Source organism: Eleginops maclovinus, chromosome 16 (assembly GCF_036324505.1).
Source record: "Eleginops maclovinus isolate JMC-PN-2008 ecotype Puerto Natales chromosome 16, JC_Emac_rtc_rv5, whole genome shotgun sequence".
In the NCBI taxonomy this organism is placed as follows: Eukaryota; Metazoa; Chordata; class Actinopteri; order Perciformes; family Eleginopidae; genus Eleginops; species Eleginops maclovinus.
The window spans coordinates 24,789,452-24,802,101 of NC_086364.1; the positions used below are offsets into that span (position 1 = coordinate 24,789,452).

General features: G+C 50.1%; 1 protein-coding gene across 4 annotated transcripts in view; it reads right to left on the reverse strand.

Moving 5' to 3' along the window:
• The window catches only part of LOC134878675 (integrin alpha-3-like), a 33,316-nt gene that overhangs the window by 9,996 nt on the left and 10,670 nt on the right, over positions 1-12,650 (reverse strand). For all 4 annotated transcript variants that reach the window (XR_010167704.1, XM_063904859.1, XM_063904858.1 and 1 more), the window contains exons 9-15: positions 12,366-12,519; positions 6,617-6,810; positions 6,423-6,511; positions 5,392-5,525; positions 5,240-5,317; positions 5,061-5,128; positions 3,989-4,122 (exon numbers count right to left, since the gene is read on the reverse strand). Coding sequence is in view for 3 of the 4 variants with exons in the window: in XM_063904859.1 (XP_063760929.1) it covers positions 3,989-4,122; positions 5,061-5,128; positions 5,240-5,317; positions 5,392-5,525; positions 6,423-6,511; positions 6,617-6,810; positions 12,366-12,519 (851 nt within the window). In the remaining variant the exon portion in view is untranslated. The remainder of the gene's footprint in view (positions 1-3,988; positions 4,123-5,060; positions 5,129-5,239; positions 5,318-5,391; positions 5,526-6,422; positions 6,512-6,616; positions 6,811-12,365; positions 12,520-12,650) is intronic.

A 12,650-nucleotide genomic window follows, 5' to 3' on the forward strand; every position in this document is an offset into this window, starting at 1 on the left:
GTGACCTCATGTGTGCCTTTATCAGGTGATCTCAGGTGTGCCTGTATCAGGTGACCTCAGGTGTGGCTGTATCAGGTGACCTCAGGTGTGACTGTTTCAGGTGACCTCAGGTGTGCCTGTATCAGGTGACCTCAGGTGTGCCTGTATCAGGTGACCTCAGGTGTGCCTGTATCAGGTGACCTCAGGTGTGGCTGTATCAGGTGACCTCAGGTGTGCCTGTATCAGGTGACCTCAGGTGTGGCTTTATCAGGTGACCTCAGGTGTGCCTGTATCAGGTGACCTCAGGTGTGGCTTTATCAGGTGACCTCAGGTGTGGCTGTATCAGGTGACCTCAGGTGTGCCTGTATCAGGTGACCTCAGGTGTGCCTGTATCAGTTGACCTCAGGTGTGCCTGTATCAGGTGAACTCAGGTGTGCCTGTATCAGGTGACCTCAGGTGTGGCTGTATCAGGTGACCTCAGGTGTGACTGTTTCAGGTGACCTCAGGTGTGCCTGTATCAGTTGACCTCAGGTGTGCCTGTATCAGGTGACCTCAGGTGTGCCTGTATCAGGTGACCTCAGGTGTGGCTGTATCAGGTGACCTCAGGTGTGCCTGTATGAGGTGACCTCAGGTGTGGCTTTATCAGGTGACCTCAGGTGTGCCTGTATCAGGTGATCTCAGGTGTGGCTTTATCAGGTGACCTCAGGTGTGGCTGTATCAGGTGACCTCAGGTGTGCCTGTATCAGGTGACCTCAGGTGTGCCTGTATCAGTTGACCTCAGGTGTGCCTGTATCAGGTGAACTCAGGTGTGCCTGTATCAGGTGACCTCAGGTGTGGCTGTATCAGGTGACCTCAGGTGTGCCTGTATCAGGTGACCTCAGGTGTGGCTTTATCAGGTGACCTCAGGTGCGCCTGTATCAGGTGACCTCAGGTGTGGCTTTATCAGGTGACCTCAGGTGTGGCTGTATCAGGTGACCTCAGATGTGACCTCAGATGTGCCTTTATCAGGTGATCTCAGGTGTGACTGTTTCAGGTGACCTCAGGTGTGCCTGTATCAGGTGACCTCAGGTGTGCCTGTATCAGTTGACCTCAGGTGTGGCTGTATCAGGTGACCTCAGGTGTGACTGTTTCAGGTGACCTCAGGTGTGCCTGTATCAGTTGACCTCAGGTGTGCCTGTATCAGGAGACCTCAGGTGTGCCTGTATCAGGTGACCTCAGATGTGACCTCAGGTGTGCCTTTATCAGGTGATCTCAGGTGTGCCTGTATCAGGTGACCTCAGGTGTGGCTTTATCAGGTGACCTCAGGTGTGGCTGTATCAGGTGACCTCAGGTGTGCCTGTATCAGGTGACCTCAGGTGTGGCTGTATCAGGTGACCTCAGGTGTGCCTGTATCAGGTGAACTCAGGTGTGCCTGTATCAGGTGACCTCAGGTGTGGCTGTATCAGGTGACCTCAGGTGTGACTGTTTCAGGTGACCTCAGGTGTGCCTGTATCAGTTGACCTCAGGTGTGCCTGTATCAGGTGACCTCAGGTGTGCCTGTATCAGGTGACCTCAGGTGTGGCTGTATCAGGTGACCTCAGGTGTGCCTGTATCAGGTGACCTCAGGTGTGGCTTTATCAGGTGACCTCAGGTGTGCCTGTATCAGGTGACCTCAGGTGTGGCTTTATCAGGTGACCTCAGGTGTGGCTGTATCAGGTGACCTCAGGTGTGCCTGTATCAGGTGACCTCAGGTGTGCCTGTATCAGTTGACCTCAGGTGTGCCTGTATCAGGTGAACTCAGGTGTGCCTGTATCAGGTGACCTCAGGTGTGGCTGTATCAGGTGACCTCAGGTGTGCCTGTATCAGGTGACCTCAGGTGTGGCTTTATCAGGTGACCTCAGGTGCGCCTGTATCAGGTGACCTCAGGTGTGCCTGTATCAGGTGACCTCAGGTGTGGCTGTATCAGGTGACCTCAGATGTGACCTCAGATGTGCCTTTATCAGGTGATCTCAGGTGTGCCTGTATCAGGTGACCTCAGGTGTGGCTGTATCAGGTGACCTCAGGCGTGACTGTTTCAGGTGACCTCAGGTGTGCCTGTATCAGTTGACCTCAGGTGTGCCTGTATCAGGTGACCTCAGGTGTGCCTGTATCAGGTGACCTCAGATGTGACCTCAGGTGTGCCTTTATCAGGTGATCTCAGGTGTGCCTGTATCAGGTGACCTCAGGTGTGGCTGTATCAGGTGACCTCAGGTGTGACTGTTTCAGGTGACCTCAGGTGTGCCTGTATCAGTTGACCTCAGGTGTGCCTGTATCAGGTGACCTCAGGTGTGCCTGTATCAGGTGACCTCAGGTGTGGCTGTATCAGGTGACCTCAGGTGTGCCTGTATCAGGTGACCTCAGGTGTGGCTTTATCAGGTGACCTCAGGTGTGGCTGTATCACGTGACCTCAGATGTGACCTCAAGTGTGCCTTTATCAGGTGATCTCAGGTGTGCCTGTATTAGGTGACCTCAGGTGTGGCTGTATCAGGTGACCTCAGGTGTGCCTGTATCAGGTGACCTCAGGTGTGACTGTTTCAGGTGACCTCAGGTTTGCCTGTATCAGTTGACCTCAGGTGTGCCTGTATCAGGTGACCTCAGGTGTGACTGTTTCAGGTGACCTCAGGTGTGCCTGTATCAGTTGACCTCAGGTGTGCCTGTATCAGGTGACCTCAGGTGTGCCTGTATCAGGTGACCTCAGGTGTGACTGTTTCAGGTGACCTCAGGTGTGCCTGTATCAGTTGACCTCAGGTGTGGCTGTATCAGGTGACCTCAGGTGTGCCTGTATCAGGTGACCTCAGGTGTGACTGTTTCAGGTGACCTCAGGTGTGACTGTTTCAGGTGACCTCAGGTGTGCCTGTATCAGTTGACCTCAGGTGTGCCTGTTTCAGGTGACCTCAGGTGTGACTGTTTCAGGTGACCTCAGGTGTGCCTGTATCAGTTGACCTCAGGTGTGGCTGTATCAGGTGACCTCAGGTGTGGCTGTATCAGGTGACCTCAGGTGTGCCTGTATCAGGTGACCTCAGGTGTGGCTTTATCAGGTGACCTCAGGTGTGGCTGTATCAGGTGACCTCAGATGTGACCTCAGGTGTGCCTTTATCAGGTGATCTCAGGTGTGCCTGTATCAGGTGACCTCAGGTGTGGCTGTATCAGGTGACCTCAGGTGTGGCTGTATCAGGTGACCTCAGGTGTGCCTGTATCAGTTGACCTCAGGTGTGCCTGTATCAGGTGACCTCAGGTGTGACTGTTTCAGGTGACCTCAGGTGTGCCTGTATCAGTTGACCTCAGGTGTGCCTGTATCAGGTGACCTCAGGTGTGGCTTTATCAGGTGACCTCAGGTGTGGCTGTATCAGGTGACCTCAGATGTGACCTCAGGTGTGCCTTTATCAGGTGATCTCAGATGTGCCTGTATCAGGTGACCTCAGGTGTGGCTGTATCAGGTGACCTCAGGTGTGGCTGTATCAGGTGACCTTAGGTGTGGCTGTTTCAGGTGACCTTAGGTGTGGCTGTATCAGGTGACCTCAGGTGTGGCTGTATCAGGTGACCTTAGGTGTGGCTGTATCAGGTGACCTCAGGTGTGGCTGTATCAGGTGACCTTAGGTGTGGCTGTATCAGGTGACCTCAGGTGTGCCTGTATCAGGTGACCTCAAGTGTGGCTGTATCAGGTGACCTGAGGTGTGCCTGTATCAGGTGACCTTAGGTGTGGCTGTATCAGGTGACCAGGTGTGGCTGTATCAGGTGACCTTAGGTGTGGCTGTATCAGGTGACCTCAGGTGTGGCTGTATCAGGTGACCTCAGGTGTGCCTGTATCAGGGGACCTCAGGTGTGGCTGTATCAGGTGACCTCAGGTGTGGCTGTATCAGGTGACCTCAGGTGTGGCTGTATCAGGTGACCTCAGGTGTGCCTGTATCAGGTGACCTCAGGTGTGCCTGTATCAGGTGACTCAGGTGCCTGTATCAGGTGACCTCAGGTGTGGCTGTATCAGGTGACTAACCTGCAGGCCTGCCCTCAGCTGCACACAGCGCTGACTCGGCATTAACAGGAAACCAGACACACTCTGATCACTGCCAATGAATTGGAGGCGGGGCTTAATGCTGGTGACATCACCAGAGACAGTGAAGAGGACCGCTGAGAGACAGATAGGTGAGAGACAGATAGGTGAGAGACAGACAGGTGAGATACAGGAAATATCTCAGTACACATACATATACTGGGAGATCAATTATTCATTCTTATGAAGATTATAATTAATATATCACAGTACAGGTGCAGAACCAGAGAGACTTCAGGACCAGTGATGGTCCTCCTCACGGATGAGCGGGAAACACTGATAGAAATATATCGACGCTACAGAAGCTATCCTCCAAAGATGACTGCCATGGCCCAGAACGCATCGCGGTTCCCCTTCCCTTTATCACTAAACTGGTCGAGTTAAGAAATGATTGATTAAGCTTGTGTGTGTGTGTGTGTGTGTGTGTGTGTGTGTTTAGATGGTTAGTAGCAACACTGTGACCTTGTCTCTGATTGGTCAAATTAATAAAACAGAAGCAGACAGAGCTCCCTGAGGAATACTGTGTGTGTGTGTGTGTGTGTGTGTGTGTGTGTGTGTGTGTGTGTGTGTGTGTGTGTGTGTGTGTGTCTCAGATGTAATAATATCAGGTCCTGTAATAGGATTTATCATTCAGAGAAATACACAAGAGACAAGGACACACATGATGTCATCTGTGTGTGTGTGTGTGTGTGTGTGTGTGTGTGTGTGTGTGTGTGTGTGTGTGTGTGTGTGTGTGTGTGTGTGTGTGTGTGTGTGTCACTCTGTTGATTAACTTTAGGCCTTAATTGACAGCTGTGTCCTGTCAATTAATCAGGCCAACCATCTAGCTGAGAGAACACACACACACACACACACACACACACACACACACACACAAAGCTGGTAATTGTATTAATGGGTGCAGACCATAAACAGACCTGTTAGCATGTTAGCGATGTCATCACAATGCTAACATACAAAGGGGGGCTCTCAGCCTCAGCTATCACTGCAGGGTGGGGGGGGGGGGGGTACTCACTGATGTTGTCTCTGTGGCTCCTCTCCCCGGTGCTGAACATGTAGGAGAAACATACCTCCACCTGGATACTGACACACACACACACACACACACACACACACACACACACACACACAGTATGTTAGCGCCCAACAAGTTAGATGCTAGCTTGCTAATATGTTAGCAGGTTTGGAGCTCACCAGATGTCACAGTTGTTTGGGTCGACGACGTCTGGGGAGACTCTGATGGTTTTGTTGAGGTAAATGACTGGACGAGTTCTGAGGAAACCAATCAATCAGCTAATCACAGTTACCACTTACCAGTTACTGATGGGGGGGGGGGGGGTTGTTACCTGAGCAGAGCCACTTGGTCATCCAAAGATCCCACCAGCAGGTCAGGGTATCTGTTCCCATCTACATCCTGTCCTCCAGACAGAGAGTAACCAAATGTCCTGAAGCCCGGAGACACACTGCTGCCCTGGATGACCTGCGGGAGTGTCAACACACAAAATCTGTTAGCATTTAGTGTTGTGGCTGTTAGCTGTAAGTCTGTTAGCATTTAGTGTGTTGGCTGTTAGCTGTAAGTCTGTTAGCATTTAGTGTGTTGGCTGTTAGCTGTAAGTCTGTTAGCATTTAGTGTGTTGGCTGTTAGCTGTAAGTCTGTTAGCATTTAGTGTGTTGGCTGTTAGCTGTAAGTCTGTTAGCATTTAGTGTGTTGGCTGTTAGCTGTAAGTCTGTTAGCATTGAGTGTGTTGGCTGTTAGCTGTAAGTCTGTTAGCATTTAGTGTGTTGGCTGTTAGCTGTAAGTCTGTTAGCATTTATTGTGTTGGCTGTTAGCTGTAAGTCTGTTAGCATTTAGTGTGTTGGCTGTTAGCTGTAAGTCTGTTAGCATTTATTGTGTTGGCTGTTAGCTGTAAGTCTGTTAGCATTTATTGTGTTGGCTGTTAGCTGTAAGTCTGTTAGCATTTAGTGTGTTGGCTGTTAGCCTGTTAGCATTTAGTGTGTTGGCTGTTAGCCTGTTAGCATTTAGTGTGTTGGCTGTTAGCTGTAAGTCTGTTAGCATTTATTGTGTTAGCTGTTAGCCTGTTAGCATTTAGTGTGTTAGCTCATAGCTGTTACTCTGTTAGCATTTATTGTGTTAGCTGTTAGCCTGTTAGCATTTAGTGTGTTGGCTGTTAGCTGTCACTCAGTTAGCATTTAGTGTGTTAGCTCATAGCTGTTACTCTGTTAGCATTTATTGTGTTAGCTGTTAGATGTTACTCTGTTTGCATTTAGTGTGTTAGCTGTAAGCCTCTTGGCTTTTAACTGTTAGCCTGTTAGAATTTAGCCTTTTAGCTAGTAGCTTGTTAGCCTGTTAGCTTCGGGTGTTCTGCAGGTGAGTTACCTGTCGGGGCTCTGAGGAGACCCCCCCCCTGCTGCCGCTGAAGATCATCACACTTCCTGTTCCGTGGAAAGGAGCTCCAACCGCGAAGTCTGAAACAGAGAGAAACCCCTCCGAAAATATCATCGTAATATATCATCAGCCCCCCCCCCAAAAAAATATAATCGTAACATATCATCGCCCCCCCATCCCCTCACCGGTAAACCCATCCTGGTCCAGGTCTCCGGCACTGGTCACCGACATCCCGAACCCTGACCCCCCTGGGCCCGTAAGCACAGTGCTGGGTTCTGGATCCAACCCCCCCCCTGTGTTCAGGTACACATACACTGCCCCCCCCACCTCCGGTTCCCTCTGGAAGTAAAATGGTGCGCCGACCAGAAGGTCACTCCACCTGGGGGGGGGGGGGGGGGGGGTAGGGTTTAGGGGCAGAGTCATCATGTAATGATATAAAGGTGTTTAGCACACAAAAACCCAACCGGGGGGGGGGGGGGGCTCAACGTCTAATACATTCCATTTACACTTAACACCAAGAGAGACTAAATACTGAAGACACAACTCATGCTGCAGCACAGGCTATATCACATGCACATATATTCATGTATATTAATATACATGTCGTAGAAATGTATCGTAAGTCTTATTTGATTATAGATCTCGGTAAAGAAATGACTTCCCTGGTTTGATTTCCCCAGTATGTTAACTACGGCTGTCTTTCCCAGGCTATTGTAACACCTTTAATACAAAAGACCCAACCTCATCTTCTCTAGCATTCGTCAGATAGGAAGTTGCCACTGGACCATTGTCAGGCAAATGATCATACGGATGTTACCTGATATAATTAACATGGCCAAGGCCATCACGGGGTTCAAAGGGAGACAGACTGACGACCGGCACTCTGGAGAGGGCTAACTAGCTGAACACCTTCTTCAATAGGTTCAGTCCCCCCCCCCCTGCTGCTGTCTCCTCCACTTCACACCTCACCCCCACCACTCATCCTCATGCAGTGTGCTCACTCGTACCTGGAGGGGTCGGGGTGCACTGTGAGAATCACCCTCTCTGATTTCTCCGGTGCATTCAACACCATCCAGCCCCGGCTCCTGAGGGACCTGCTGCAGGCTATGAGGGTCCACCATCTCCTGGACCACCAGCTATCTCACAGACAGGCCACAGTATGTCCGGCTGGGCAGTGTCCTGTCTGAGGTGGTGGTTGGTAGTACAGGAGCCCCACAGGGGCCTGTGCTGTCTCCCTTCCTGTTCACCTTACACACCACTGACTCTCATACAGCTCAGAGTCATGCCACCTGCAGGAGCTCTCTGATGACTCTGCAGTGGTAGGGTGTTTAAGGGATGGACGGGGTAGGAGTACAGAGCACTGGTGGAGGATTTTGTGGAGTGGAAGAAGCCATCTGCTTCTGAATGTGGCCAAGACCAGAGAGATGATCATTGACTTCAGGAGGAAGAGGATGTCTGCACTGCCCCTGTGCATTCTGGGAGAGGATGTGGCTGTGGTGGAGGACTACAAGTACCTGGGAGTGCACCTCGACAACGGACTGAACTGGAGGGCCAACACTGACGCTGTGTACAAGAAGGGGATGAGCCGACTATTCCCTGAGGAGGCTGAGATCCTTCAATGTGTGCAGCAAGATGTTGGAGATCTTCTACCATTCTGTTGTTGCTAGTGGGGGGGGGGGCAGCATCAGAGCCGGTGAAACCAGCAGAATCAATAAACTGATCAGGAAAGCTGGCTCTGTCATCGCATCAAACTGGACCCTTTAGAGCAGGGGTCTCAAGCTCGCGGCCCGCGAGCCCACTGCGGCCCTCGAGACGATAGTTTGCGGCCCCCACCTCAATATGAAAGTTTAATGTTAATGCGGCCCGCGAGTTTGATATGAATGGCACTTTTCAGTGTTGTGTGCAGAGCTGAACGAACCTACCAATCACGGTGGGGTATATTGCTCTCGGGGGCGGGACATCGGCCGCGGGCTCAGAAGCGGAGGCGGCCGCGGAAATTGCTGCTCAGCGGGACAGAAAAAGAAGCGGGAAAGACGTATCGGCTAAACACTGAAACTTCAACGCGACAGTGACACCAAGTGGAAATATATATTACACAGCCCCAAACATGTCTTTTTCAAAGCCTGCAGTGAAGAGAAAGGTTGGTGATGAGCACAGACAATTTCAGGAAAAGTGGGAAGTGCAATATTTCTTTGTTGAACACAGGGGCATCCCGACTGTCTTATTTGCACAGAGAAGTGCAGTGCACAAAATTTGAAACGTCATTACACAACTAGACATGCTGAGGAGTATGCAAAATACCAGGGAGATGCGAGAGCCAACCGGGTTGCTAATCTTAAAACATATCTACTGAGGCAACAAGATTTCTTTAAGAAAGCAACCAAAGAGAATGATGCAGCAGTCGAAGCTAGCTACGTGGTTAGTGAGATGATTGCTAAAGCAGGAAAGCCATTCACAGAAGGTGAATTTGTCAAAAAGTGTATATTACAGGCTGCAAGTATTGTCTGTCCAGAAAATAAAGGTCAGTTTAGCAGCATCAGCCTTTCTGCCAACACCGTGGCAGAGCGCATTTCTGACCTGTCAAGTGACATTTATGATCAACTGTGTGAGAAAGCAAAGTGTTTCAGTGTATCCTCAGTCGCTCTTGATGAGACCACAGACATCACCGACACTGCCCAGCTCGCAATCTATGTCCGTGGTGTTGATGACAATTTTGAAGTCATAGAGGAGTTGCTCACAGTGATTCCAATGCATGGCCAGACCACCGCTCAGGAGATATTTCACCAGCTGTGTGATGCCATTGAGAATACCGGTTTGCCATGGAAGAGGTTTGTTGGGATAACAGCCGATGGAGCGCCATCAATGACAGGGAGGAAAAATGGACTGGTGGCACTTGTTAAAAAAAAACTGGAAGAGGAAGGTGTGGAGGAGGCCATTGCTCTGCACTGCATTATCCATCAGCAGGCTCTTTGCAGCAAATGCCTGAAGTTTGACAATGTGATGTCTTTCGTTGTGAAATGCATCAACCAAATCAGATCCAGGGGCTTAAAGCACAGAAGGTTCCGTGCTTTTTTAGATGAAATGGAGTCATAATATGGGGATGTGCTCTACTTCACCGAGGTACGTTGGCTCAGCAGGGGGAACATGTTGAAGAGATTTTTTGAGTTGAGAGCGGAAGTGAAAGCCTTCATGGAGAAAGATGGGGTTGCTGTTCCTGTGCTAAGTAATCCCAAATGATATCACACATGAGCTTAATGTACTGAACAAGAAGTTACAAGGCCAAGGGCAACTTGTTAGTGCTGCCTATGACAACGTGAGAGCATTCTCTACAAAACTTATGTTATGGAAAGCCCAGCTTTCTCAAGACAAACCTTTGCCATTTTCCAGCATGCAAGGCACTCATAGATGCAGGCACACCATTCAGTGGTGAGGAGTATGTGGATGTCATTTTGAAGCTACAGGAGGAATTTGATCACAGATTTGCAGACTTCAAGATGCACAGAGCCACATTTCAAATGTTTGCGGACCCCTTCTCCTTTGATGTGCAAGAAGCCCCTCATGTGCTTCAAATGGAGCTCATTGACCTGCAGTGCAACTCTGAACTCAAAGCCAAGTTCAGGGAGGTGAGTGGAAAAGCAGACAAGCTCGGGCAATTTTTGAGAGAATTGCCCCCCAGCTTCCCTGAGCTTTCACGAATGTTCAAGCGGACCATGTGTCTTTTTGGGAGCACATACTGTACTTGTGCGAAAAGCTCTTCTCTACGTTGAACTCCAATAAGTCCAAGTACAGGTCCAGACTTACTGATGAGCATCTTCAAGCCCTACTGAGGGTCTCAACTGCTTCATCCCTGCTTAAGCCAAATGTGGCTCGGCTATGCGAGAGGAAGCGTTGCCAGATCACTAGCAGCAAGAAGTAGGCAGAAGAAGCCATGTTCAGAACAGTTTATGTTCAATGTTCCATTCATGTTCAGAAAGTGAAATGTTAAAGAACTGTTAATACAGATATTAGAGTCTGAATAATAATTACATTTCTCTAGTCAGCAACTATATGTGGTTTCTTCAGTCTTCTATATCTGCTGTATTATTATTATTATTATTTTCATTTTATTTATTTATTACTGATTGATTTGTTTTTTTCTTATGAATTTGTTAATTTATTTTTTCATCTTATTTTGTGTTAAAAAATAAAAATAAAGACATTTGATACATTGGAATGTTTTTTAGTACTTTTCTTGTGGGAAACCTGATGCGGCCCAGCCTCACCCAGACTCTACCTCTAACGGCCCCCGGGTAAATTGAGTTTGAGACCCCTGCTTTAGAGGCTGTGGTGGAGAGGAGGATTCTGAACAGACTGCTAGCTCTCAGTAAAGCGACTGCAGTACCGCTCCCGCTGCTCCGATTCTCCGGCCCATCTCACGCTCCATTGTTCCCTCACTCGAGAACAAGGCCCTCAACATACTTGAACTCCTTCACTTGGGGTAAGGCTTCATTCCCTACCTGGAGTGGACAGTCCATCGGTTTCCTGCTGAGAACCATGGCCTCAGATTTGGAGGTGCTGATCCTCATCCCAACCGCTTCACACTCGGCCGCGAACCGATCCAGTGAGTGCTGAAGGTCACAGACCGATGAAGCCATTAGGACCACATCATCTGCAAAAAGCAGTGGTGCAATCCTTAGCCCACTGAACTGCAGACCCCCTCCCCAACGACTACGCCTAGAAATCCTGTCCATGAATATCACAAACAGGATTGGTGACAAAGCGCAGCCCTGGCGGAGGCCAACCCTCACCGGAAAACGGTCCGACGTGCTGCCGAGGACCCGGACACAGCTCTCGCTTTGGGAGTACAGAGATTGGATGGCCCTGAGTAGAGACCCCCTCACCCCATACTCCCGCAGCACCTCCCACAGTATCTCCCTGGGAACCCGGTTATACGCCTTCTCCAAATCCACAAAGCACATGTAGACCGGATGAGCGTACTCCCAGGCCCCCTCCAGGATCCTTCGAGAGTGAAAAGCTGGTCCGTCGTTCCAGGACCAGGACGAAAACCGCATTGTTCCTCTTCAATCTGAAGTTCGACAATCGGCCGGACCCTCCTTTCCAGCACCTTAGAGTGAACTTTCCCGGGGAGGCTGAGTAATGTGATGCCTCTGTAATTGGCACACACCCTCTGATCCCCCTTTTTAAAAAGGGGAAACACCACCCCGGTCTGCCACTCCTTCGGTACTGTTTCCGACTTCCACGCAATGTTGATGAGACATATCAACCATGACAGTCCCTCAACACCCAGAGCCTTCAGCATTTCTGGGCGGATCTCATCCACCCCCGGGGCTTTGCCACTGTGGAGCTGTTTAACTACTTCAGTGACTTCCCCCCGTCAGATTGGAGTTGATCCCCCTTCATACTCCAGCTCCGCCTCTAACATACAGCTTGGATGGTTCCCTGCTTCCCCCTCCTGAGGTGTCAGACGGTTTTCCAGAACAACTTTGGTGCCGACCGAAAGTCCTTCTCCATGGCTTCTCTGAACTTCTTCCACACCCGCTGGTTTGCCTCGGCCACGGCTGAGGCTGCTGCCCTTCGGGCCTGTCGATGTCTTGCAACTTCGTCAGGAGTACCCAGGGATAATATATCCCGAAAGGCCTCCTTCTTCAGTCGGACGGCTTCCCTGACCACTGGTGTCCACCAGGAGGTTTGAGGGTTACCGCTCCTTGAGGCACCTAAGACCTTGAGACCACAGCTCCCCGCCGCAGCTTCAGCAATAGAGGCTTTGAACACCGCCCACTCTGGTTCAATGTCCCCAGCCTCCACAGGGATGTCTGAAAAGCTCTGCCGGAGGTGTGAGTTGAAGGCCACCTGGACTTGGGATTCTTCCCAATATATATTAATCTAACATATATTAATATATATCACATATACTGTATATTTGTACACAGTTACCCGTCGTTGTTGATGTCTGCGGTGGCGACCGCGTTCCCATAGAACGATCCGGTCTGATGGCCGCGCAGCGTCTGCTGACTCAGCAATTCGTCAGAGCGCTTCACCACCAGCAGCACCGACCCGCGGGCGTCTTCCCTACTGTCCTTAGGAGCTCCTGAAGTACACACAGAAATACTGTCATATACTACTGTCCTGAAGTACTCACAGAAATACTGTCATATACTACTGTCCTGAAGTACTCACAGAAATACTGTCATATACTACTGTCCTGAAGTACTCACAGAA